We start from the raw sequence: 27,316 nt of genomic DNA, 5'->3' as shown, positions 1-27,316 counted from the left end.
GGACTGCAATCCCCTTACTATCTAAGCCCTCACTCATTCCTCCTTCCTTCCTTCACCTCCATGTACATGCGTGTCTGTGTTTTGTACATCCTGCCACCTGCCTGGGCCATCCCCTGGGTGGCAGGTCATGCTCCTCTCTGAGATCTCGGTTCCTTGTCTAGTAAGAGGCTTGAAGGATTTTTTTCAAAATCCATTTCTTGGTGATCCTATTTAGCCTTTTTATACCTGAAGATAAAATTTATAATTTTCATGACTGCAGAACGAGAACTTTTTTCACAGGGAAAAAAAGTCTCTTGCAGTCCTTTCAGTGCCTGTAAGGAACTTGGGTTTAGGGCGCCTCCTAATGCAGGGCAGGCAGGTGAGCTCTCCCTACTGAGACTCTGCTCTGTGGGAGGTCTGACTCACTTCTCACCTTCCAACAATTTCCAGTGCTTTCCCCTGTTAGCCTTAGCCAGCAGAGCCAAGGGAGCCAGGATTCTCAGCAGAGATGGCACACAATCCACATACCTTCATTACCAGTCTGGCAGGCAGCCCCAAAAAAGGGACAGAGAAACACAGGTGGAACTGAATCTGATGACACCCACCTTTTACCAGCACCCATCCCACTCCCTTTTATTTCCTGTAACTAATTTGAGACTCAACCATTTTAACAAACTTTTTTTTATTAGAAAAGTAAAAAATATTGCATAGGTCTTAATACTTGAACATCAAGTGTATTCATGAACAGCGAGTATCTTCATGTAAACAGTTCTAGATGGAAGACCCAGATGGCACTCCTCTGGGGGAGGGGTTCCAGCCCCAACCCTAATCAGCCCCACCCCTCACAGATAAACTCTTCAGTACACAGGCAGGGATGGGCCAAACGCAGCTCCCAGGTGTATTTTCTCTTCAAGTGTCAAAGATCCCCCAAAGTGATCCCAACACCCACCCCTTTCTACTCTTACATTCATGCGTCTGTAAGATAGCTGCCTAGAACAGGTCAGTAGTGAAGCTCCTATCGAAAACACAAAAGATGCAAAATCAAAGAACACATTTGGCCCCTTCAGACCATGAGATACACAAAACACCTCGATGACCTCCCCCCTCCCTCCAGGGCCGGTTCCCAGGAGCACACACTGCTCGCAAGAGGCCAGTGCAGCCCAGCTGCTCTCCTGGCTGTCACACCACTTTGTCTTAACTGTCAGTAACAATAAAAATAATAAGGTACATGCTACATACACACCCAGCCAGAAGCCTGGTTGGCCCCTAAACCTTTGTTTCATGCTACAGTACTGAGGGGCAAGCGTGTGCCCCCAACGGGAAGCCACCTGCACACACCTCAGTGTTTCCCAGAAAACACTTCCCCACCTCGAACTTTTCCCCCTCAGGTGGCTGTTGTCAGTTATCTAACGACAGGCAACATGATTTCCTCAGCTCCTGCCTGCCAATGTTCACCCCAAAAGTTCAGTTGTCTCTGCTGTGGGGGCGGCGCCAGCCCCCCAGGCCCAAGTTCAACACTCCTCAATGAGCAGCTGTTCGGAGCTGTACAGCTTCTTTTTGATGACTCGGAAGCCGGTGCTGAGCGTCAGGGACTGGCTGAAGCCAGGGACGAAGGGAGAGTTGGCGGAACTAAACAGCCCCTGGATCTTGGGCCAGAGACGTGAGTCCAGGCGCAGCACGAGGGTCAGCTGGAAAGTGGGCACTAGGCTGGGGTCCAGGGCCAGCTGGCCAACGCTGTGGCAGCTCTTGCCCTGTTCTACGCAGACGTCCAGCAGCGCCCCCCGCAGGCCGCACGGCTCGCTGTAGGCCAGGCGCAGTAGTTCTTTGCCCACCTGGCTCACCAGCTGGCCCGGCATCAGCAGGCGCGCGGGGCGCCGCGAGCCCAGCCGCGCCTGGGCCAGGCTCTCCTGCAGCAGCTGCATCAGGTTGGCACACAGGTGCTCGTCCTCAGGGTCGCTGAGCAGCTCGAAGTCGGGCAGGGACACCCCATCCAGGTATGCGCAGTCTGGAAAGGAGAGCACACAGGGGAGAGTGTTAAGAGCGGCTGCAAAAGGGAAAGATGCTGTTTCGCTAAGAAACCGTGAGCACTCCTTCCCACTCTGTGCCTCAGTTTCCGCCCCACATTCATGCACTACACTCCAATCCCCCTCCCTTCACCCCTCCGCAACCTGGGTTCTGATGGGATAGGAAGCCAAAGTGGTTTTGACTCCTTCCAGCGCGGCGCTCCTCTCACCTCCCCCGCCCGAGTCGCGTCCGGCCCCCGTCCATGGCTTACCTTCCTCCGGCCCAAAGCCACTGTTGCTGCTGTCCAGGGACTCGCAATCCGAGCTCTCCAGGCTCGCGCAGCGGCCGAGGCCCTCTTCTCGGGCCGCCGACCCCCAGGCTGAGCGCGGCGGCTGATCTGGGGTGGGGGTTCGGGACGAGGAGGACGACGACGAGAAGCGATCCCAAAGACTAGGCATGGTGAGGACCGATACTAAGACGTTTGCAGATGAGCTCAGGGTGCGAGAGAGCAGAAGACGCTGTAAGACAAGAGAAGAGGGGTACCAACCTGGCGTCAGTCTGGGGGCTGGACCAGACAGCGAACGCCAGGACGCGTACCGCTGAGGCCTCCCCGCGCAGAGAGCAGCACAATAGAAAGGACACTCACCAGCTAGTGCGGTCAGCGAGAACTGCTGGGACAAGTGCCACTTGGATGGGTGAGCGAACTGGTGCCAACCTTCGAGCGCTGCCCAGACTTGTCCCTTCTACCCACCCACACCTCCCCCTGGGCCTGCCGCGGTCCCCAGCACCAGCGCGGTGAGACCTATAAGGACAAGTGCAGAGAAGCCACGCCCCCTTATCGCCACAGCCCAATCCAGACTCGGGAGTGTGGCCCGCCTCGGCCAATGGGCTCCGGGCGCACGTTCGCAACGTTCTCTCCTGCCCGGTGACAGCGGTCTGGCCCCGCCCCCGTTGAGCCCCAGAACGCTCCCCGCCGAACCCCAGCCGTGGCCACGCCCCCTTTCTGGAAGGGATCCGCCGCGGCTGCAGCTGCCAAGGTCCCCGAGGGCGCTCGCGGCAGGGGAGGATCAAGGAAAGACTTGTTTATTATAGGGTCGTATTGCTGGGGGAGGGGGTAGCCCGTGACCGAGCGGGGGGAGAGGCAGGGGAACTTGAGGGGGCGGTGGGCAGAAAAACGGTTGCCTCCAGCGTCTGGGAGCCTGCGAGCTAAGGGCACAACTGGGCGCATCGGTGGATGCCCATGTGACCGCGGCGCGGGGAGCAAACGTTAAGCCTGCGGGCCCTCGCGCACGTACCACGTACTAATCCTGTCCTGCGAAGCGTCTGGATATGGGGATTGGGCTCCAAAGACTGGGCAGATCTGGGCACCGAGCTCCCCCTTCTCAGAATCCCACCTGCCCACCCGCCTGTTACTCTACATTCCCAGGGGATGGGATAATGAGTGGGTCCGTACCCCCATGTGCACCTGGCCCCCAAAACCGTGTCCTCTCCCACCTCCCAACTGCTCCCAAGGAGAGTGTTTGGCGAGGGTGGTTAGAGGAATGTCGATGGGCTTGGGTTCCTAGCGCCTGGTCCTGGGGCTGAGAACAGGGACCCACAACAAATGGACACACTGACCCAACCGCCGTCCCTACAGACGTCCGCGGTGCGTTGGTGACTCTCTGGCCTGCTTTAGCCGACAGCACCCGGGCGTCCGCGGGGTCCTAGCGCCCCTTTTCCAAAGCGCTTTGTGTAAAAGACCCAAAGAATTGCATCAGGACCGAGGACCTAGATCTCCGGGAAAGCCTGGGAGTGCAATGGCCATCCTCTGTTTCATCATTCAGGCGGGGCTGCAGGAAATCTGGCCTGGTGGCGGTGCTCGGAGACAGACAGTGATTACTGAGGGTGGGAGGAGGTTCGGACAGACTCGACCCTTATCTCTCGAAAGGTTTATTAATCTGGGACAGGGATCCTGATGGAAGAGGAAACCAAACTTACATCAGATGTTCCCGCCCCGGGGTGCGCGGGACCCTAACCAGATCCGACAGGTGGGCCTCGCTGCCTCAGGGCAGGATTGCAGTAGTGACTGATGGTTCTTGCTGGAGAGGTCCGGCTGCCACCACTCCCACCCCCACTACCATTTTTTTAAAAAAAAAGGCTTGACCCTTGAGCCATCTAGGCAAATTGAGTCTTAGAACTGGAAAGGACCGGAATTCAAGCCCTGCACCCCACCCCATTTTCCAGATGGGAAACCACCTCTGGAGACAAATTTATGGATAAAAAATAAATTAGGGGACTCAGATTAGGCGATATCTTAAAGACTGCAGCAGAATAAAATTGTATCAGCGTCTGGGGCTTTCAAGGCCTCAACACCGGCTTTTTCCTATTCTCCAAACTCCTGTCACTTGCTGAGAGCCTTAAGACACCAGTTCAGGGTAGTTAGATGAATTGCTTGGAGGTCTGGGGATAGATGACATCCTCTTGAGATCACCTGTACTGAAGTGGGAAAAACAGAGTTGGGGGGAGGGGGCGGTGACCTGTATGGGTGTGTCTTTCTGTCACCCAAGAAAGATCAGGGAATTAATCCATCAGAGGACCATTCACTCCTCTCACCAGGCTGACTGGGCTGGGGATACCTGAGACAGCAGGAGATAGACTTTGGGTATTTTCCTTTTTCTTCTCTGGCAGGAAAAAAACCCAAAAGGAAATAGTTCAGCAAACTGTGGAACACTAAGAAGAATCGAGATTTTTTTAAAAGTGGATCTTTATAAGCAAAAGAATTCAGAGCCACTTTGGTAAGGTCAGTTTACTACTAGAAATCATTCAATATACACCATCATGGAAGCAGTGTGCTAAGCACCTTTTTTCATTCACTGTCTCATTCTGTGAATAAAGCAGCTTTTCCCAAATGGGAAGGACTATGTTAATGGGCACCGAGTAATTTTGTTTCTTTTCAAAAATCCATTAAAGTTGTTGTCTCCTTGTGTTTTTAAAAAGTGATGAAAAAAAGATGGGCAGTCTTCACCCTGGAGCATTTCCCCCAAAGTAGAAGGGAGTGCGGTACAGGGTAAAAAACCACCTGCAAGGTGGCCTGGCTAAAGCCTGGCCAGGGGGTTGGAGAGAGAGCTCTAAATGGCTTCCCCACTGACACTCTTCACCCCTGTGAAGGAGACAAAGCCCAGTACTATTGTCTGCCAGAACTGTTGGACCTGGGAAATTTATTAACTTGTTAGCCCCTTAGAGGAGCCAGGATGAAGAGTCTTGGTTCATCCTGTGAAGTGAAAAGTAGGATCTCTTCCACCTGGATGTGTAAAAACTTTGTTATACCCTTCCCTGCATTGAAGCAGATGGAGTAGGGAACCCCCAAAACATGGCACTCCTGGGAGGACACAGCTCCATTTCCGGGCCTCTGAGCCAGGCCTCTTCAGAGCCCTCAGAGATCCTACAAAACCTTGCATTTGGTGTGTTTCTCTCCCCCTCCTACTCCTCTTGGGCTTAGGCTGGCTGCAAGTCAGGCTTACCTGGACATGCTCCCACCAGCAGCCTTGGAGACCCAGCTCTGGCATCCTTTCCTCCTGGGAGCCGTCCCCCACACCCCTACCACAACCCTCCATCCCATAGGTGGCAGTCCTCAGTTCATCCTTACACCCCGAGCATATTCCTGTTAATAATTGTTTCCACTTTAAATAATAACAATAATTGTTTCCACTTTTATCTTCCCACTGGACTATGAGCTTCCTGAAGGTGGTGGTCTACTCTTCCTAACATCCAGTGCCAGCACATAGGTTTAGTAAATACTCCTTGGGTGAATAAATGAATGAATGGATAAATGAACGGCTGGACAAAGCAAGAAGGGGATTTTCCCACAATTGCAGACCTATATCTGGATCCCCATCATCTAGGTGGGCCATTGGTGTGGGCCTTCAGAAGACCTCAGTGCTACCTTTCTATCTCCTTGATATTCCCTTGTTGGAGGGAGTAAGGCTGCCCCTTTGCACAACTCCAGAGGGCACCATTCCCATTAGAGTCTGCATTGTGCGCTTGCATATGTCTTTGGCAGAATTGTGCTCCAGGGAGCATGGGTTACATAGACACAGTGTGCAACATGGAATCTCCATCAAGACAACCCTGATGGGGAGACTGGCTGAACTCTGAGCAGGAGTGAGCTAGTGTCATGTCTCAGGTGACTCAGGACGCTGGAGTTGGCCACCAGATTCCAGGTCCCAGTCTCTGTGGCCAGAGCCCTGACCACGCAGATGCTGCCTTTTCCTGGGCTCTGATCCATTCCCGTGGGACCCGCTGCAGCCTGCAATTTAAAGTCAATGAGCACTCATGCCTGGCCACCTGCCCCTCCCTGTTCAGGCGGTTTCTGTCCTGTGCTCCGGTTCCCAGGGCCTCAGTCTGGCGAGTTGCCCCAGTCGAGTTTGGGGAGTTAAACCAGATCTTGGGGTGGGGGTGAGATTCTGGGAACCCCAGAATTCAGGATGGTAACCCCTGAAGGCCAGCTTGCCTGCATGGCTCTGCTTGGGGCGTCTCCACAGCCCTCTGGAAACTTCTCAGCAAGGGGAGTGGAAGTGGCAGGAGGAGCCAGTGGGTAAGAGTGGTGGGGGAGGGTGGAGAGGTGGGAGGAGGTGGGACAAAGAAGCCAGCAAAAGTGCTCCCAGGACTTCTGTGGCTTTTTCACCTGAAAAACAACAAACAGCTCGCCGAAAGTGAGACCTAGCCGATCTTATTTTATTAATATAAAAATTAATATAAGACCCAGTCTTATAGTAAAATAAGACCGGGTCTATAATATAATACTCGGTCTTATATTAATTTTTGCTCCAAAAGATGCATTAGAGCTGATTGTCTGGCTAGGTCTTATTTTCGGGGAAACATGGTAAATGCACCTGGTTTACTTGGAGTGCTGAGAAAGTTGTTGACAGTTGAGGGCTTCTTGTAGGATATTCATTGTGCTATTGGAGGGAAAATTAAAAACTCAGTGGGGCATCTTTTTGAAAATGAAGCTATTTTTTGAAATCGAAGTACTAACAATACATTGTATTGTGCAGCCTGTCAAAGAAACTTTTAAAATGCATTATCTACTTACACCCTGAGGAATGAATATAGTGCCAGTCTACAGATTAGGAAGTTGAGGCCCAGAGTGATCCTTCCATCAGTTGGGCTAATTGGAAATATCTGAGGAGCTTGTAAACCATAGATTCTCATCTCCCTAATCCCCATTCTGATTTGTTAGGTCTGGATAGGGCCCTTTAGTACAAAAGCTCTTCAGGCTGTCCTGAGGCTCTCCTTTAGTAGTTGGGATATCTGCTGATCTCCCAAAAAGAAGGATAGGTCCTGGAAGGAATGCTGGGTTGGCTCCCCAGCCTATCCAAGGGGCTTCCCTGTGGGTTGGGGGTGGGTTGAGGACTGGCGAAATGGTGTGCACCTGTGGAGACTTAGGCCCACTTGTGATAATGGTGAGCTCACAGCTGGCCAGCTCTGCTGGGCTCCTAGGTTTCCCAAGTTATTTCCTTTGCGGACAGGGCAAAGGCAGTGGGAGCCTCACAAAGGGGTGGCATGATAAACCACCATGAAAAGGATGGGGGTTTCGAGAGCTAGGAGAGTAACCTTAGGATCCTGACAGCCACAGTGAAAAGCACAGAGGCCTACCAGACTTCCAGTGCTCGCCACCTCATTTCCCACGCAGCCAGAGTGGTCAAGTGAGTTTTCCTAGGGACCCAGCCACAATCTGAGGCGCCATCTTTTCTCACTAACCCATCCCACTGCCTCTCAGGAAGAAATCCCATCTGCTCCAGGGCCAGCTTTCAGTCAGATTCCCAGGATCCCTCTCCCATCCTGGTTTCTGAGCCCTTTTGAAGAAAGAAAACAGAGAAGTGGAGGGAGGGTGAGGCAACACTTCTCTTCAGTTAGAACCTGAAACCTAAGCTAAATGGCAAGCCCAGGCTGTGAGGGGCCAGGAGTCAGCTGACCTGAGTTCAGGCTATTTGGCCACTAAAGATGAACAGTTTCTGGGCCGTGGCTTGAAGCGGCCTCTCGGAAGTGGAACATGTCTTTGAAGTTCAGTATTTTTATTACAAATAATGCAAACTTGCATTCTATTTTCACATTTTATCTATGTTAATTTTAGTTGGCAAACTTTAAAATTACTAGCTAAAACTTAACTTTTACTTAAGTTAAATTAAGTTTTTAGTCAAAAAAAATTTTTCAAACCCTTTTAATTAAAAAAAAAAAAGATACACTACAATTCTCCTGTGGCTTCATGAAGTGTTGGGATTTTTCATACCCCGGTTTTGAAAACTCAGAACTAGAAAATCTCAAAGGTCTTTCCAACCTCCAAAGCATCATTGCAAAGGAAAGAGAAATCAGGACGCGTTCCCTGGAGCTACTTTGCTGAAAACCCCAGGCCTGGCCTGTAAGGGGGCGGACCATCTGGAGATGGCCTGCCAGAGAAGGTAGAAGCAGATGTTCCAGTTCCAGCCCTTTCACTGTTCTTGCCTTTTGAGGGTTTTCAATTGCCGTATATCAAAGGGGGAGGCAGGGTCAGTGGGCTTTGTTCCTCAAGCTGGGGATGGGTGTGGGAGCGGGGAAATGACAGGGATAATCAGGAGCTGCTACATTGGGGACAAGCCTGAATCCAGGCGCACTGCCTGCCTGGACAGCAAAATGAGATCTTTTGTTTGTTTGTTTTCTAGAGAAGAAAGACCAGGAAGGCTGTCCAGCCTCTGGGTACCCCAACGTGCTTTGGTGAGTAGGACTGGAGTAGAGTGCTCAGCAGAGAGAATTGTTGTCCTTTCACTTGTCAGGATTCTTCAGTCAGGGGGATGAAACTTAAAATCTGTTGTGAGGGCTAGCAGGTCCTGGGAGAGCGCCTCACACACACATATACACACACAACCCCCCCTCCGCACTGTATGCACAAGGAACTGAGCTGCAGGGCTGGGAGCCTTATGAGGCGCCTGTGATCTCTCACTCTGCCAGCAGTCAGGCCTCACTCAGTCCCCAGAAACTTTCTTTTCCCAGGCGTGCAACCATTTCCTCACCGCTCTGCCAAGTCTTTAACCTCACTCAGAAGTGGTTTTTTTTTTTCTCTCTTTTTTTTTAATCTCCAGTGCCCTTAGTAGCCAAAGGCTTGGGAAACTCAGGTTTATGCAAAAGACAGCTGCCCGGGGTCTGCATCCTGGGCCTTTTTCTAGAATTCCTTGGCTAGAAGGTGATGGGAGCTACCAGTTTCACCTGGCAACTTTACCACCTTCTCACAAAGATTTTTGACCTTTCTGGAGCTCTTTATGGTTTAAAAACACTACCACATCCCTTTAGTATTTTCATAACAATGTCAATAAAAATAACTAATATTTGTGTAGTGTAGGCAGGCCAGGCCTCATCAGTGTCATTTTACAGATAAGAAAACTGAGGCTCAGATAAGTGACTTGCCTAAGGTCACATGCCAGTCAGCAGGCTGGAGCCATGACTTCCTTGATTCCAAGCCCCTGACACTCTTAGTTGTGAGCCAAAAGGACTGTATGGCTGGAAAGGGGGTTAGTAGATGTTGGGGAGTGGTAGTGTAGAAGAGGTAGAGCAAGCATGGAATTATTGACAGAAAACTTTCTCTCCTGGGTCAGTCTTGTTTTATCTGATCAGGTTCTTCTTCCCCCTGCACAATTAAGTAGGGCAGGCAATGCTGACTCAATGGCAAGGCAGACTGCTGCCCAAGGGGTTTCCCTTTAGCTAGACACCCACAGGCCCAGAAATTACTGTGCTTCTGTCACATTTCCCCCCTTCAGGTATCTGAGAGCGCTGGTCTCTTTTAGGAAAGCCAATTTGGGAAATGGTGCTCCAAAAGAGGGACCTTTCCCTGTCCCCAAGGGTCCAATTTGTAACCCACAAAAGGCAGACCTCGGCATAGGCATCCAGGAGCCACTGCTGAATCTTTTTGTATTTAAAAAACAAACGCAGAGAAAAACACACAAAAAAATTCTAGATTTCTAGATTCTGCTATGGGAAGAGGTGTACATGAGAGCTGAGCCGACTTCCCCGCGGTCTGCAGTGGGGCCAGCCGGGATAGGGGAAGGGAAGACCCCCAGCTCCCTCTCCCCATCCTCCTCCACCCCTTCCCCGCTGATATGCGACCTCAGGGGAGCCCTGCCACGGATGTGACAGATGCCCAGCAGCTGACTTGGGGGCGGGGGCTATCTTCGCGGACCCCCTATGGTGGCTGGGGGAGTGGGAACGTGACTTGGAGAACGTGCGTCTGTGGACAGGAGGATGGAGGGAGAGTGGAACGAAGAAGGGCGGGGCTACTCGGGCCCCGCCCACTCCTGGGGGAAGGAGACTCCTCCCACCCTCCGGGAGGAAGGCAGTGGGACACAAAGATGCTGAGCTCAGCGCTTTGGTCACCGGGCTGCTGGGTGGGGGCAGGGCGGAGGGGCTGGCGCCTTTCTGGTGAGGGCAAAAGAGGGGGAAAAAGGGGAGGGAGAGAAAGGCTGAGGAGGCTCTCACAGCCCTGAGTCTGTAACTCTCCTGGGACCCGGTCTGCTAACAAAGCAGTCTCTGTTGGGATGGGGGAGGCCTCCTGGGTGCACGCAAAACCTTATAGGGGTGGGCGGGGGAGTGCCTGTGAGTCACCACCCTAAGCCTTGACTTAGCCCCAAGGATCCACGTCAGAGAGGGCAAGCCCTCCGTACCCTCTGACCCCAGGATTTGCTTGGTGGAGGGAGTTGTGCCTGCCACGGTAGGGCTCCCTGCCAGAACTGCCCAGGCCACCTCCAGCTAGTGCAGGAAGGGAGTTCTATTTAAGACAGGCTTGAAAAAAAGCAGAGAAGCTCAGTCTGCAAGGGGAAGGAAGAAAACCCTTTGTACCCCCTTGGCACAAATGGTTACCCAGGCCAAATGGGTGGGTGGCTATTTTTGAGCTGACCTACATACCTATTTACCTCTTTATCTTTATTTTATCACACATGGTTATTATGCGAGCTTTTCTTCAGCACTCGATGCAGCTGCTGCATTTGCTGAGGGCTGCACAATGAAGCGTGTTGCCTCACTCTCCCAGGAAGTTTTAAGAGTCTCTGGCCCTGGAAAGATGGACATCAATAAGCTTGCAGAAGCTTCACCAAGCTCTTTCCCCAAAGAACAGGATCCTAACCCTGAAGCACCAACTCCAGAGCTGGTCAGCCCTGGAGCAAGGAATGACATTCAGACTTGACAACAATGTCACTGGGTTTTGCTGAGGCTGGCCTGAAGCCCCCTCAGCCCCTGGGCCTCATTGCCAAAGCTGACCTCATGGTCCTGCAGCCCAATACTATAGCAGGCTTTCCTTTACAGCTGGAGAAACTGAGGCAGAGATGTTTTATGGACAGAATTGGTTTGGGATTTACTGCTCTGATTGTGGAGACAACTCTTTGTATTTATTATACCTTTGTGCAGCCTCCCTAGGACCTCCCTCTCGGAACCTTTTTTTAAAAAAGCTTTTATTTATTTTAAGTGTGTTTTTTCAGGACCTATCAGCTCCAAGTCAAGTAGTTATTTCAATCTAGCTGTGGAGGGTGTTGCTCCCTGGCCCACGTGGGGATCAAACCGGCAACCTTGTCATTAAGAGCACAGCACTCTAACCAACTGAGCTAACCAGCCGCCCCCTCGGAACCTTTTAACAGCTCCCCATTGTCTTTAAAGCAAGTCTGGCTCCTTACTTTGACCCACCAAGCCTCCAGGGCAGACCCTTGCCTATCTCTAGGTTCATCTCCCTTCCACAGCCCAAGAGGGGAAAATCACATATGGTTCTAATTACCTCTGAAATGCTCTTAAATTTTCCATAAAGTACAGTATGCATAGCTTTGTGTATACAACTTTGCACAGTAATTTGTATGTAGATGTGCAAAATATATACAGCTGTATACAGTGGATCATAAAGAAGGCATCAACAAAGGATAAGCATATAATTTACGGTATTTTTAATCATGTTAACAAGAAACACACACATAGACCCAGAAGTGAGACTGGCAAAGGTAACAGCCGATTTCTGTCTTCTCCCGTCTGGTGCCCTCTCTGGGGCATAAAATCCTTGGCTCTGGAGGGAGAATAGAGGATGCTTGCCCTCCTTAAACTTCTCTTTTTTACTTGGATTTTTCTTTCAACACGGATATAATTGACTTCACCCAGCGTCCCTGTGCCCTGTGGGATGCCTTTCCTTTATGGTCTTAGGTGTTTTCCCTTCCCGCTTGCTCCCATCCTCACAGTGATTATTCTTCCCAGATACCCTCCTAGTTCTAACTCACACTCCAAGCTTGTCTGAAGCACAGGGCCCTCCAACAACCACACTCTAGTGAAGCTCCATGTTCCCCTGCCGGGGAGTGCAGGGCAGGAAGTCCAGCCCACACTTGCTTGACTTTGAAGCTCAGTTCACATAGCTGCGGATGAGCTGCTCTTTTCTCACTTGAAATTGCATATTGAAATGATCCTATTCTGGGTCTGATGTCCCATCAGACTGTAAACTCCTTCAGGAGTCATATGTTTTAAATCTTTCAGCACCCACACAACTCCCAACACCCATACATACATAAGTACACACACCCATTTCTATATATTAGATACATATGGTATATGCTCAATAAATATTTGGCCCAGCATTGCATGGAACTAGAGCCCACATGTGACTCAAGTTCAATGTGAAATCAGTGAGAAATTTCCCTTGACCCCTCCCAGGCAGTGGGGAACTCTGCTTCCCCTGAACTTTAATAGTATATATTATTGTCACAAAAAGTTAAAATTGAAAGGGGGATTTCCCTTCTTGTCAGATAAGAAGACTAAAAGGGAAATGTCCAGAGTAGCCGGAATGGGAACCAGATCCCATGGTCTGCTGGTTTGCACTGGCCATCTCTCCATTGCACCTCATTACTTCAGCAGAGAGCCCTTCCTTAGTGGCCCCATGCTTCTTTCTCCACTGTTGTTTCCTTCCCAAGCACTCATTCTGTATGTAATTATCTATGTGTTTATCTCTGTGGGTGTCCAAAACCTGCCTTTCCCACTAACTGTAAGCTCCAGGAGGCCAGCCAAATTCTGCATTTGTTTCATCATGGGGCTCCAGTACCCTGCACAAGCCAGGCCCACAGAGTTCCCAATAAATATATGTGAAAAGAAAGAATGAGTATTCGCGGGGCATTGAGAACTTCCTTACATTTCCCTAGGGCAGCACTGAGGTTGGTCCTCAAACTGCAGAGTTGACAGGCCTAGAGTGTTCCTTGCCAGGAGCTCCTAGGCAAACACCCTGTCTTGAGGAGCTTAAGATCTAGGATGGAGATAAGACATCTAGAGAATAACCCTAACACAAGGAAGGTAGTTAGCTGGGAATGACAGTCAGATAGGATGTTGGCATTGAGCATTGGTGTGAAGGTAGATTGGAGGTTTGAGACCTGAGGCAGGCAACCGATTAGATGGTGATCACAAAAACTGAAAACCACCTAAGTGTCTATGGCAGGAGAATGGTGATATAAATTATAGTAGATCCAAATCATGGAATATTATGTGGGTGTTAAAAAGAGTGAGGTAGATTTTGGAAAGATGTCCGAGATATATTGTCAGGTAAAAAGAACAAGTTGCAAACAGAAATAGACTCATAGATACAGAGAACAAATTGATGGTTGCTAGAGGGGAAGGGGGTTGGGGATGGGTGAAAAAGGTGAGAGGATTAGGAAGTACAAATTGGTAGTTACAAAATAGTCATGGGGATGTGAAATACAGTATGGGAGATAGAGTCAATAATATTGTAAAAACTATGTAGAATGTTAGACGGGTACTGGACTTATTGGGGGAATCACTTCATAGATTATATAAATGCCTAACCACTGTGCTGTACACCTGAAACTAATATAAAATAATATTGAATGTCAACTATCATTTAAAAAATACATAGTCACGGAATGTGCAGTACAGTATAGGGAATATTGTCAATGGTATGGTCATACCGTGTTTCCCCGAAAATAAGACCAGGTCTTATATTAATTTTTGCTCCAAAAGATACATTAGAGCTTATGTTCAGGGGGTGTCATCCGGAAAAATCATACTAGGGCTTATTTTCTGGTTAGGTCTTATTTTCGGGGAAACACAGTAGCTATGTGCAGACTTGTTGGGGTTATCAATTTGAGGCGTGTAAATGTCTAATCATTGTTGTTTTGTACACCTGAAACTAATAATAAAATAAGTAAGTATTTAAAAGTGAAGTTTGTCTGAACTGTTAGATTTCTTTCATGTCTTCAATATGTCATCATGTGTTTTACTACTTGGCCTATACACATGAAACATGAGATGATGTAGAAGAAAACCTTCTATTTGTAAAGGAAATATAATTGAGAACATTTTCCATGCCTGTTATGTCATTTGATACTCAGCTCTGTGAATTTGCCAGAATGGTCAAAGTGGCTCCATTTTACAGAAAAATAAACAGAGACCAGAAATTTTAAATAGCTTGCTTGTCCAGGTTCACATAACTAAAAGGAGCAAAAACTATGGCAGAAGTCAGTCTTTTTTTTTTTTGCTTTTTTAAAATTAGTTTCCAGTGTAAGAAAGAGCATAATGATTAGATATTTATACCCCTCACAAAGTGATACTCCCCAAGTCTACTACCCCTGTGACAGCATACATAGCTATTACAATACCATTGACTATATTCTCTATGCTGTACTTTATATCCCGTGACTATATATATATATATATATATATATATATATATATATATATAATTATAGTTGACATTCAATATTATTTTAGATTAGTTTCAGGTGTACAGAAGTCAGTCTTTTTAATGCTAAAATTTTTATTCAGCAATGTATGCTTATTGTCTTAATTTGACGTAAAAATTTCTTAAGTTCTTATTTTTCAATAAAATAAATTATTCTGGGGAACAAAAACAAGTTGCAGTCTAATTTGTATACTATAATCTCATTCTGAAGATAAAACGGAGGACATTCCCCTGCAGATACACACTTAAATGGGCAGAGAAAACATCTAGGATACTGGAAAAGCTGTTCCCAGAGGTTATCTCTGAGGAATGGAGGGGAGGGGCGCTTTTACTTTTTCATTTTACACGTTCTTTACTGTTGGGTTTCTACCATGAGCTCATATTACTTTCACAAGAGTTTTTGTTCTTTGCTATTGCAGGATTGGGGGGATGGGTAAAGAGGTGTGGGCGGGGCTGGAGCAGTGGAGACCCAATGAGGACTGCAGAGTGAGGGGGACTGACAGGATCTGGAAAGATGGGCGAAGGGTCTGAGTAGGCTTTGTGGTTCCAGAGGGGAAAGTGGGGATTACTGTGGAGGCCGTGGGACCAAGTGGAGACGGAATGTGGGGAGCACAGAGCAGTGTAGGGAGGCTCATTCAAAGGGATTGACCTCTGCAGTGCCAGTGGCTCTGGGGAGGGGACAAGGGGTCCAAGACCAGTGACTCTGACTTTTGGAAACAAGGGCAAAGAAAGAAAAGGGTGGACCTTTAGGACCCTACGGATTCCTTGGCTGTTTCACCATCCTTTGGGTACAGACCGTTCTGGCTGCAGCACGGAAACAAACAGCTAGGAGGGGCCAAAGCCTGCAGAGGAGGTCTGCCTTCCACAGGCTGAGGTGGTGCCCCAGCGTGGGGCTCAGCCCTCCTCCTGCTTGCTCTTCTGGGCTGACATCCAGGACTGGGGTGAAAGGGCAGGGCTTGTAGCCCCTTCCGGAGGCGAAGCCCCTTCCCAGGACCAGGAGCAGAGGAAGCCAGAACAATGCTATTCATGGAGAGACTGGGGGAAAGGGAGAAAAGTTTCTTGGCTCAGATAAGCCTGGAGAAGGTCAAAGATGAGGAACGTTCTGTGATTTCTAAGACAGCAACTCATTTATTTCATAAACACTTGCTCTGAGCCTGAGTCCAGTGATAATACTGCCCCCATGCAAGTTAGATAAGGACCCTCTTCCCAGGGATTGTGCTTGGAGTCTTGTCTCCAGGTCTCTCCACAAAAGTCCCTATGAAAGGAAGGAGGGAAGCATCTGCCATGTGCCATGGGGCACTTCCACAGGTGTCTGTTTAGTCTGTACTGCAACCTTCTAAAGGAGGTATTCTTTTACAAAGCAGGAAACTGAGGCTGGGAAGGATGGTGAATTTCCCATGACCACATGGCTAGGAAGTGTTAAAACTGGGACCCAAACCTGGGTGTGCCCGTGTCCCACTTATAATTTGGTTGCTTGGAGCTCAGAACACATTTTCCCATCAAAATAATGCTGTAAGTGATGGTTTGGTTGCTATAATGGCCTAGTTCACTCAGGGTATCGCTGGAATTAATTCTATGTTTCACTGTGGTTGTGGATGAATCAGGCTTCTGCGGGCGAGCCTGGAAACCCACAGGAGAGGGCAAATGCATTTGAGGGTGTACCCAGCTGGGAACTCCTGCCCTTCCTATAGCGTCTGATTCAGGCCAAGCAGGGAATATGGGAGCACAGGGAACACTTGTCTATTTCCAGAGTTCTTCCGGCAAGCCCTGGTGACTTCTAGCTATTCACAGGAGTGGGGTAGAGCGTTGGCAGGTTTGGGGTTTATAAGACAGGGAGTGCTCCACGAGAATGTGGACTGATTTTCACACTCTGCATTTCTTAGTCCTTTCTCTTCCTTAAACTGCCCCTCAACTCTGTACAGTCACCTTACATCTTCTTCCTCTAGATGGAAGCACTTAATGCAAGAATTAGGGTTCATTTTCACCACTAAATCTGGTGATAATGGCTGGGTGATTATGACCGTACAGGGACAGGAGTGATGGAGACCAAAGCAGCTGCTGAGAGAAGCGTTAGAGTGACTTCAGGGAGAACATTCACTCATTCATTCTCTTGCTCACTCATTTATTCAACACACATTTGTTGTGGGTGTGCTGCCTCTCTGTATGTCTTCTTTCATGGCACTTCTGTTCAGAGAAACCTGGGTATTGACTGGGGGTCTCAGGTCTTAGCATTGGAAGGGATCTTTTTACAGATGGAAACTGTAGTCATTTGTTAATTCAGGAAGGTCTGAGTGTCAGGCTAAACACCGAGAATACATAAAACACAAAGCCTGAGGTCCAGAGACAAGTGAGAAGTGATTTGCCCAGCATCTCAGGCCAGGGTCCCAGTGCCTGGACCAGCACCTGCTCCTTCTGCCTCAGGACCTGCTGCCTTCCTGGCTCAGGATGGGTCCCAGTAATCCCTTAGGATTCCTCCGGTTTCCCCAGGAATGGAGTCTAGGGCCTAGGGGAAGTCCACAGAGAACTGGATTCTTTTCTCACTGACAATAACAATGCCTGGGCTCTCCCCTGGAGTGAGAACTGGATTTCCTGTTGGTGGAGTGCAGGAAGACTTAGAAGACTTTCTCAGTTCTTTCAATGAGCCATCTGCTTGCTAAATTTCAGGTCTGCCTGAACCTCCCTTCCCCACCCTCCTTAGTCTGGCTAATTCCCGATGGTCTCAGTTTAAGGTCTCAGCTTAAGGTTTCTTCCTCAAGGGCTTTGCTGGGCCCTCAGCCTCCATGGGGTCTCCCTGCTCTGTGCTCACCCTGGACTTCCTGTAGGATGGCCATGGACCTTGGGATTGTTCCTGCTTATTGAATGCCTTTCTTTCCACTGGACTGTGATCTCTAGGAGGGGCAGTCACCATGGCCTCCTTTCCTTTGTGTATTTGTTTTCAGCAATTGTGTGCCCATTATTTCAGGCAGTGCTTAGTACACAGTAGGTGCTCAATGTGCAGTTGTTGAATGACCTGTGACCCATAGCTAAGGCAAGGCCTTCCAGTGAGTGACTTTCATTCAGATCATCCAACAACTGTTTATCAAGGATCAAGCCAAAGATTATATCCTATCACACATAGGATATAAAGATGACTTGGAAAGGAGGGCTCACAATCTAGCAGAGGAATTTACAATCTAGAACCTATTTAAAAAACTGCAAAAATCTCTTCTAACCAGAGAGCCTCCATTTCCTCCTAAGTCACCTCTCCCTCTCTGCTGGCCCCTCGATTCTTGGCTACTTGGGCTGGGGCCGAGCGTATGCCTCTGAGTTCCAGGACTCTCCATAGGCACAGAACAATGTAGGGCCTGGTGTGGTGCTGCACGATGTCTCCTGGCAGCAGCAGCTGCAGGGAGCTCATGCACAGGGCAGACGTGATCACTGGGGCTCACCAGGCTCTGGGCAGGGCAGGTCTCAGGCTATGGCTTCTCTGGGCAGCTCTATCACATGCCTGAGCTTTTAGCCGTTTTGGAGCATTCATTAAGAAAGCACCTTATTCTCAAATTGATCTGGGGAGAAACTTGGAAGGCAAAGGCGCACTTAATTTCAAGGGTTTGAAGTGATGTCTCAGAATCAGTTATTCCTCAAGTGTAAGGAGACGTGGGTCCAAACACCTTGCCTGCTGACCTTGGTTGTTCCTCCCAATTCCCCAGAGCCTCGGTGTTGTCATCTGGAGGATTTTTTGTCAGGAGGGACATGAGATGCCACTGTGTGACAGTGTCAAGCACATCGAGGATGCTTTGGAAATACAGGCTAAATCAGAAGGTAAGTGCTCACAGTCTGAGCACTGGGGGGCCTCACCCAGGAGGGAGGACGTGATGGAAATGGCCTCCCCAGGGTCCTTCTTTCAGTGGGCTTCTCGCAGGTGCAGGCCCCCTAAGGCAGAGAGTGATTCTGGGTAGCACTAGGACCCAGGGGAGGCGTCTGGAGCCGGCTCAGCCGGGTAATTTCTCAGTCAGAACACAATGTTCTCAGTGTACCCACAGGAAACCCTGAAGAGAACTGCACATGGCCCTCTGCTGGGTGTGTTCTGGTCCCAGGCTTTTATTCTTTTTCTTAACCCCAGTCCCCACTTTCACATCCTGTAACCTGCAGAGCTGCCTGCCCCACCCCGCTGGGTGGGTCCCAGGCCCCCGGGGGAGGGGGAGAGTGTGGGGAGCAATCAATGCTGGAAGCCCAAGGCCTTGCAGGCCTTCACCATTTTCACATAAGACCATTTGCCTCTAACCTTGGCTTCCTGAATGGACTTTTTGTGATGGAAACTTTTCACAGTGTGGAAACAGACTCAGGGGACAAAGCTGAGCTGCTAGCTGAGCCCTGGGTCTTGGCTCAGATGCAGGGAAACAGCTGATGCCTCTGAACCACCTCCTCCCTTCCTCTCTCTAGGCCAGACCCCACCTGGGACAGGGTGAGGGCCTCCACTGCTGCTGCATGAATCAGAAGGAACTGGGAGCTGCCCAGGGAACCAGGGCCAAGTTTGGAGCAGAACATTCTATGATGTGGTTCCGAGTTTTTATTTCCACGAATGCTAGAATATGTTGTCCCATTGGGCTATTTTTATTGAATGAAAAATTAAAAAAAAAAAAAGCAAACCTCTGGAAAACCAACAACCCTCTATTACAGGGAAGGACAAGGTGAACTTTTCACTTCCTTCCCCCCAGCCTATCAACTCCTCTGTGGTTTGGTGTCACCCACACTTCTGTGCTATATTCAATCTCAATTTTTGCCTCCCTGTTTTTGAAGCTGCAAGAGCCAGGATCTTGAAACCTGTGTTGCTTCTATAAGTTGCATGAGACTTTCAAAAGAGCCTTCTTAGTGAGTTCTCAAAACAGATTGCAAAATGGAGACCTACCAGCCTTTGGCCAGGTATGGAGGCCAGATGCTGGCCTCAGGGCAAAGGCGGGCCCAAAGGGAGTGAACAATGAGAGCCAGTGAGAAGCCAACACCACGCTGCCATATTCTGGCTAACTGAGCTGTTGGAGGGGCTGCAAGTGAGGAGCAAAGCTCTGGGTGACACACTGTGTATCTGCCTCCGTAACAAGGGGGCTGGCCATGGAAACTAAACCCCTGTGCTTATACTAAGCTCCATTAATTGGGCTTCTTCCACTCTGGCATTTCAGAGTCTTTCTCTAAATACCGGTTTGTAAGAGAGTTTTAGGGTGTCCTCACCCCAGACCTGTAAAGAGATTCTACAGGATGCCTCACAGACTTGTCCAGTCTCAGGGATTCCCTTCTTGGAGAAGGGGCTCCCAAAAGCAGGCAGTGCTGCTACTCCTGGGGAAGTTTGCTCAAGGCTTGGGGTCCCCAAAAGACCTGGGTTCTAGTGTTTTTTCAATTTGCTGTGTGACCTCACTTTCCCACTCGAGGCTTCAATACTCTCATTAATAAAAGGGGGTTTGGTTATAGGTGGAATTGTGTCCCTTCTCAAAATGTATGTGTTGGAGTCCTAAGTCTAGTACCTTAGAATGTACCCATATTTGGAAATAGATCTTGACAGAGGTAATCACATTAAAATGAGGTTAGTAGGGTGATCCCTAATCCAATATGATGGTGTCCTTATCAAAGGGGGAAATTTGGACACCGAGACATATATAGAGAGGAGATGATTAAAGAGACACAGGGAGAAGAGGGTCATGTATAAGCCAAGGAGAGAGGCCTGGAACAGATCCCTTCCTTCACGGCCTCCAGAAGGAACCAACCCTGCCGACATCTTGATTTTGGACTTCCAGCCTCCAGAGTTGTGAGACAATTAGGTTTCTGTTGCTTAAGCCACTCAGTCTATTGCATTTTGTTATGGCAGCCTCAGTAGGCTGTTAGAGCAGCCCTAGCCCAAACGAATACAATTGCTAAGATCCCTTCAGCTCTTGGGCTGTAGGATTCCTTCCTGCCTTGGTGGCTTCCTCTGTTGCACATGGCCTCTCTCCCACTGAGTAAATGACATCATGTGTGAGAAGTGCTTCGCACAATTCCCCACATACAGTAACTCCTCACTATATATTAACCACGAAGAACATTTTTAGGGTTCTTAGTGCCTGGATACAACCTGTACCTACCCTGCGACCCCCGGTGCCAAAATGAGAGGTTTGGGTTCTGAGCCCAGGCCTTCATGATCACTCTGGCCTTCATGACTGAAACCTTTCCCATCCTCCTCAGCAACTTTTAAATCTAAGAGTATTACATTGGCACCTTCCAGGAGCCTAACTCTAATGGAAAGCTCATTTGCCACAGAGCCAGTAGGACTTAAAAGAGACTGCAAAGGCTCGGAATGGGAGTCCTTTGCCTTGGTGATCTCCAGGGTCACGCAGAGCTGCAGAACTCCGAGGCTAAGCCTCTGTTTTCCTATTCGCCTAATGAGGACACCCCTTGGCTGGCAGCATACTGGATAAGGCTTAACGGCAGGTGGGGTCAGGGCTTGTGCTTCCAGACAGCAAGGCACTGCCTTCCTCCTGGATCCTCCACTCCTCCTTCTGCTTCGTTTCTAGCCCTGGGAATGAATACTCCTCTGTACTGAGAGATGGCGTGGAGACCATGTCCTGCTTTCTTCCTGGCTCCTGAGTCAATCGGTCTCTGGAGGTCGTAGCGCCTGGTACTCCAGCTGCAATCTCGGACTGGCTGGGAGAATCTGATTTTCCTTTTCATTATCAAGAGTGCTTTCCAAAGCACTCTAGCCTTGAGCTTGATGAAACAGGGCCATAGAATGAGCCTTGTTTCTTCTCTGGGCGAAGATACTCGTCCAGGATAGCAAAGTCCCAGGCTGTCCTCCAGCAGTATGTGTTTTTTTTGCGAGCTAAATTGCCCTGACTTTACAGACTATTCCAGATTGACTATATTTTGGAGACTGCAGAAAGTTAAGTGGTTAGACTCTGACTTCAACGGCCCCCAAACATGACCTTTGGGTTTGCTAAACAAATGAAATGCCCAATCTTGTGTGGTTTATCTTGAAATATATGCCTGGAGATTTCTGAGAATAAGGAGGGGAGAGAGGGTGTGGGAGTCTACTTCAGGCTTTCAGGGCCAGGGAAAGAAGGAGGAGAAACCATTTAGGGGGGAAAACATCTCCCCACAACGTCCGTATACTTTGCATTTGATCACTTTATGCTGCCTCTTATCCTGGTTTTTGGCTCAGAGCCCAGAAGGAAGGCTCCTTCAATAATTCTCTCTGAGCTTAGGACATCTGCCTTTCCCTCAAAGTAAGTGAATACATATGAATCTGTAAATGCTTAGTTTCTAGTCAGAGCAAAAATACTGCTCACCACCTAGTGGCCTGCAGAGATCACATCTGCTGCGTTATACCAGCCTGTGGGTCTAACCCGTCCAAGCCCTGAGAAACCTGCTTTCTAAGTTATTTATTGTGAAAGCCAGGATTCTTGGCCTCTTTCTTAGGTGTTCCCTGGCTGTGTCAGAGAAATGCTCTTTTGATGGAAAGTGGAGCAGGGTGAATGAGGCTTAAAACAATCGGCTTCTTGCTTCGTTCTCCTGAGAGCTCACCACTCCCCTGTTTACACCCTTTGCTCCAGCCACACCAAACGACTCGGAGTTCCACAAATGCAGCCCTGCCTTTGCACACGCTGTTCCCTGTCTGTACTTGGAATGCTTATTTGGCGTCTTCTCTCTTTGCTCAAAGTCTGATTCACCAGTCACGCTCAGGCACAGGCTCACCTTCTCTAGGAAATTTTCCTTGTCATCCCTTCTTCATTCCCTGCTCCAAGCCCTCTTGGCTCCCACAGCACACTGTATAGGTCAGAGTCATGGAGTTATGGTACCGTATATATTCTGTGTCTGTTTACTTGTCTGCTTTTTCCATGGGTGCAAGTGGTGGTTTCCAAACCTGCCTATGGAAAAGTCATATGAGACCCCCAACCTGAGACCTACTGGACCCCAGGAGTGAGGCCAGGAAGTTGTGTGTGTGTGTGTGTGTGTGTGTGTGTGTGTGTGTTTTAATTAAGCTTGATTCTGAGGCACAGACAGGTTTTGGAACTACTGCTCTTTGTATTTGTTTCCCTGCATATTACCAGAGACATAGTAGGCCCTCAATAAATGTTTGACCCTTCTATTTTCTCTCTGGTTACCTCTTCTTGTTTTCAGTTCCTTCCCTTGCTAGCCCTGGATCAACGATTTGCTTACCCTCTTGCCCTTACCATGCAAAACTGTAACCACCAACTATTCATTTTTCCATTCCTGCTGCTGGGAGCTGCTGCTTCCCCAAAGATTGGTACCACTGCAAGTTCAGGGACTCCAACAGCAACGGGCCCCTAAATGTGCTTGGCCATCCTCTGACCCTCAATAGACCAACTTGCCTTCTTCACAGAGAAAACAGAAGCCATCTGATGGGAACTCTTTGAGCTCCCCGCACCTCACCTACACATTGACCCACACAATGTGTCCTTCTTCTAAAAGCAATCACTCCAAATCACCCCAAATGGGCTCTGGATCCCATCCCCTCCCACTCCCTCAGAGTTCTTACACCTCAGTTATCCCCTCTTTGTTTTTGACCTCTCCCATCATAACAAAACAAAACACATTTTGACTGTGTGTGTTCTCCTTTAACTGTCATCCTCTCTGTCCCTCATTTTTGCCTCCCCTTCTCGTTGAACTCCTTAAAAGTGCTGCCTAGATGTGGCCCCATGTTTTCACCTTCCACTCTCTCTCTCTTGCCCACAGCAGTCTGTCTCTGCCTCCACCACACACTAAGGCAGCTGCTCGTGAGACAAGGTCACCAACAGTCTCCTTGGTAAAATCCAAAGAGCTTCTGCATCCCTCATCTCATTTAATTGCTTGGCTGCACCAGATACTACTGTTTGCACCCTCCTTCTTAAAACGTCCTTTCCCTTTGGCTTCCCTGATGCCACCAAACTCATCCTTGTTTTCCGGCTTTCTCTCTTCCTGCCAGTTGTTTTCCTGTCCCTTCCAAGTTAGGGTTCCTCACGAATCCCTCCATGGTCCAGTTGTCTTCTGATTCCATGGGCTCTCTCCCTGGGCAATTCTGTCTGTGCCCACCTTTGATTTAATAAACATCTCTAGGCTGGTGAGTCCCAAATCTATCTTAGGCCCAGCTCACTCTCCTGGGCTATAAACCCATAGTCACCTGCCTATTGGACATCTCCTTGAGTCTGCTTCTCTGTCTGTACCTGTGTCTCAGTGAATAGTACCACCCGTCCCTCAGCTACGCACACGAGAAACCTGGTGTCCTCCCTGAACTCTCCCAGTTTGACTGGTCATCAAGTCCTGTATATGAGACTTAGTGAGCAACTCTCAAACCAGATCCATCCTCTGTCTCTACATCTTTAATTTAGGTTGCAATTATCCCTCACCTGGGTTTCCACAACAGCTTCCTAAAAGATCTGGATTTTAACCGCTACTCATTTGCCACCAGTCCTGCCAACTGAAATGTCTGAAGTGAAACCACATTAAAAAAAAAAAATTATTGGGGAATATTGGGGAACAGTGTTTTTTTCCAGGACCCATCAGCTCCAAGTCAAGTCGTTGTCCTTAAATCTAGTTGTGAAGGGTGCGGCTCAGCTATTAAGTCCAGTGACGTTTTCAGTCTTTAGTTGCAGGGAACACAGCCCACCATCCCAGGTGGGAATTGAACTGGCAACCTTGTTGTTAAGAGCTTGCACGCTAACCAACTGAGCCATCTGACCAGTGTGAAACCACATTTTGTCATTTTCCTACTTCAAAGCTCTTTAATAATTCCCTGCTGTTCTCTGGTTGAAGTTCAAATTCCTTAGCATGACCCATGAGGTCCAATCCTCTCATCTCTTGCTCTTATAGTCTAGGAACCAGCATAACAAAGCACCTGCAGCCCCACTGAAAGCATGATGCCCTTTCTCACCTTCGGGCCTTTGCGCATTTTATTCCCTCTACCTAGAAAGCCCTCTCTTCCCACCTTACTTGTTCTTCGGGCTCAGCCTAAACATCATCTTTCTAGGAAGCGTTCTCTGGCTCAGCTGGATTAGCTGTCTGATTTTATAGCATCTCATGCTTTCTCTTACAGACTTTTTACACTTAAAAATTACCTTTTTGTCTCTCTTAATATATTTATAAGCTCGAGGTTGGTGACTGTGTATTGTTTGACAGCATATCCTAAGCATCTAGCAGGTGCCAGACACATAGTAAGTGCTCAACAATTGTTTAACGAATGAAAGACATTTGGAAAGGAACATCCCCTGGTAATAAACTGGATGTTATTTCATTACCTGCCCTAAAGAGCTTATAGTATAAAAATGAAATCAGCTGATTCTGGAAAGTAACTTCTCTAGGGACTAAACCTGACAGACAGAAATTAATGTGTCTTGAGAGGAGAGCTTGTGGATGTTGACCCAGCACTATCACCAGACGCCTGTGCAGGAGCCCACGAGGAGGGCAGGGAGCCACCAGCATCATCGCCTTGGCTCCTCACATAGATGGGATCATGTGACAGGGCTGCTTTGGCAGTTTCCGTTTATTCCACAGCTTCCACCTGTCAGTGTAGCATTACAGAGAGCTCTGGGCTGAGATCCTGGTTATAGTTTTGGCTCTGCCCACTACCTATCTCAATTACCTAGACATTACTCCATTATGGATGTTGCACTGCAAGTAGCTAGCACACCTTCTAAAACAGTAAACACACAACAAATTCATTCATTCATTCAATCAATACCTGTAATACACCATCTATGTACCAGGTAGTGTTCTAGGGACTGAGTGTACGGCAGTGAATGAGACAAACAAGGTCTCGACTATCAGGGAATGAACTAGATGATTGCTAAGGTCTCTTCCAGCTCTGAAACTCTGAGACTCCTTCTTTAACCAGATGTGAATAAATAAGAGAGGCTAGTGGAAAAGCATCAGGCTCCAGCCTCCTTCCCCTCTTCTTCTCCTTTAGTACCATCTCCATCCCAAACTCAGCACTGGGAAGCAGGAAAAGCTCTGGTATCATCGTACTCTGCCTACAACCCAAAGTTTAACTCTCCCAAGGACCTGTTTATTAAACCTTTTCTCTTTTTGTGGAAAGATGTCTTGTTTGGAACTTCAAGAAATTGCAAGGAGGTCCAGGGTATTTTAGGCAACGTTAGGTGCTTTGGCAAAAGGACAGGGAGAGGCAGAGTGGCCTTCTCCTCCAAGTGTAGCATCTCTTAAGTTTGCCCAAAAGGACACATCACTGGGCAGGTTCCTCCTCTTCCTTCTAGATGACAGGCGTCCCCTGGTCCTTCATCCTTTCTTCTACCTCCAACCTGGCCTTGAGGTCCAAGTTTCTATCACTTCAGTGTCTGGTATTCCCATAGGTAAGAAGGGACGCAAGACTCAACCACATGGGGGAAAGGAAGCATAGGCTGCAAGTAAATGGACAGAGAGGTCCTTGGGTCAGGAACTGGATTTCGAGTTCCAGTCCACTGTCGTTACACATGAATCATCAGGCCTGGGATGGCACTAGTAACACATATCCGTGAAAGATCAGGACTTTCATGCTGATCCTGAATAACGTGAAGTCAAAAAGTAAAAATTTGGCCTATGTAAAAGTAAAACCAGCTTTAAGTTTGTTATTTGTTTCATTACCGTAAGTCAAAAGAGTTGTATGGAATTATATTATCAGGTTGACATGAAAAAGTTCTTTATTAACAGCACATTCTGCCTTCGTACTTTCTTATAATGAACTAGAAGGCATAGAGAAAAAGATTAGAAAGACCCAGCACTCTTGTTTATTAATGATAATCTCGGTACCTTACTTTCTCTGTGCCTGTTTCCTTAACTGTAAAATAATACTTGCCTCATTCCTCTGACAGGGTTGATGCGAGAATCAAGACATGACGTCTGTGAAAATGCTTTGGAAACAGCCAAGTGTCTTCCACACAGAGGTATCATTACCATCTTCTTAGGTAATGGACGTCCTTCTTAGGACGGCCGTCCATTGCAGTCCTGCTCATTAGCTGCCATCTGCCCTCTTACCTTCCTCCTTGCTCACTTAGGTGTCCCTCAAGGACCTAACTCTATTTTCACCATACGGAAGCAAAAGATCATGTAGGCATTAACATATACTAATTCCTATCAGTGCTAAAGGACAGGCTGTTCCCTCATTGTGCTTGAGACCCCTTATCACCAAGCACAGGGAGGAAGACGGGAGGGTAGTAACAAGGCTTATTTCCACCAGATAGTTAATTTTATTTAAAAAAAAGAGAAAGTTTTAGGTTTTTTTTTTTTGGTATAAGGCACTGGGATGGGCTCAGTGGAACGCAGCATCGTGCATCTAAAATCATCTCAGCTTTGGAGTCTGGCTGACTTTGAGTTCAAGTCCAGATCTGGCCATTTACTTAGCTATGCAGCTTTGGCAAGTAATGCTTGCTCTGAGCTTCAAGTTCCTCTTCTGTATTGGGGGCTATTATATATTTTGGAACATTATTGAAAGGATTGTAATTAATGCTTGAGTGACTGGCAGAAGAGCGCAGAAGACATGACAGATGAGCAACAGGGTCCATCTTTCAGTCCATGGTAATAGCAATTTTCGACGATGAAATAGAATAACCAACAGAAAGGGGCAGAGAGGCAGGGGCCATCTTCAAAAAACAGTGAGAGTTTTTTTCTTGGCAGCACTCAAGTAGTAGCTGA

At 48.4% G+C, this 27,316-nt stretch overlaps 2 protein-coding genes across 4 annotated transcripts; one reads left to right on the top strand and one right to left on the bottom strand.

The window, feature by feature from the left end:
* Window positions 1-644: 644 nt before the first annotated feature.
* On the bottom strand, window positions 645-2,781 carry DDIT4 (DNA damage inducible transcript 4). Its single transcript, XM_019746007.2, has 3 exons — window positions 2,630-2,781; window positions 2,255-2,501; window positions 645-1,984 (listed from the first exon to the last, which is right to left on the bottom strand). The coding sequence occupies exons 2-3, from the start codon at window positions 2,439-2,441 to the stop codon at window positions 1,491-1,493; spliced, it is 681 nt and encodes a 226-aa protein (XP_019601566.1). The 5' UTR covers window positions 2,442-2,501; window positions 2,630-2,781; the 3' UTR covers window positions 645-1,490.
* Window positions 2,782-2,925: 144 nt separating this feature from the next.
* On the top strand, window positions 2,926-27,247 carry LOC148755186 (uncharacterized). 3 transcript variants are annotated; one of them, XM_088792054.1, is made up of 4 exons: window positions 2,926-6,556; window positions 8,661-8,712; window positions 18,385-18,496; window positions 26,497-27,247. In XM_088792054.1, exons 1-4 carry the CDS (start codon window positions 6,447-6,449, stop codon window positions 26,607-26,609), a joined length of 387 nt encoding a protein of 128 aa, XP_088648180.1. In that variant the 5' UTR covers window positions 2,926-6,446; the 3' UTR covers window positions 26,610-27,247. The 3 variants fall into 3 exon arrangements, with proteins under 3 accessions (XP_088648180.1, XP_088648181.1, XP_088648182.1); XM_088792055.1 differs by lacking the exon at window positions 26,497-27,247 and adding an exon at window positions 19,118-22,626; XM_088792056.1 differs by lacking the exon at window positions 2,926-6,556 and adding an exon at window positions 7,351-8,420.
* Window positions 27,248-27,316: the final 69 nt, after the last annotated feature.

Source organism: Rhinolophus sinicus, chromosome 15, assembly GCF_057876585.1.
Source record: "Rhinolophus sinicus isolate RSI-liver-muscle chromosome 15, RSI-T2T, whole genome shotgun sequence".
Classification (NCBI taxonomy): Eukaryota; Metazoa; Chordata; class Mammalia; order Chiroptera; family Rhinolophidae; genus Rhinolophus; species Rhinolophus sinicus.
The sequence above is the reverse complement of the archived record's forward strand: the minus strand, read 5'-3'. Positions and strand labels throughout refer to the sequence as shown.

Excerpts from the sequence above, each read along its gene's own strand:
- LOC148755186 (XM_088792054.1), top strand. The coding sequence starts at position 6,447 with ATGGTAACCCCTGAAGGCCAGCTTGCCTGCATGGCTCTGCTTGGGGCG. Across the intron at positions 8,713-18,384 it reads GGGTACCCCAACGTGCTTTG|AGCCTCGGTGTTGTCATCTG; the intron begins GTGAGTAGGACT and ends CCAATTCCCCAG. Across the intron at positions 18,497-26,496 it reads AATACAGGCTAAATCAGAAG|GGTTGATGCGAGAATCAAGA; the intron begins GTAAGTGCTCAC and ends TTCCTCTGACAG.
- DDIT4 (XM_019746007.2), bottom strand. The coding sequence starts at position 2,441 with ATGCCTAGTCTTTGGGATCGCTTCTCGTCGTCGTCCTCCTCGTCCCGA. Across the intron at positions 1,985-2,254 it reads TGGCTTTGGGCCGGAGGAAG|ACTGCGCATACCTGGATGGG; the intron begins GTAAGCCATGGA and ends TCTCCTTTCCAG.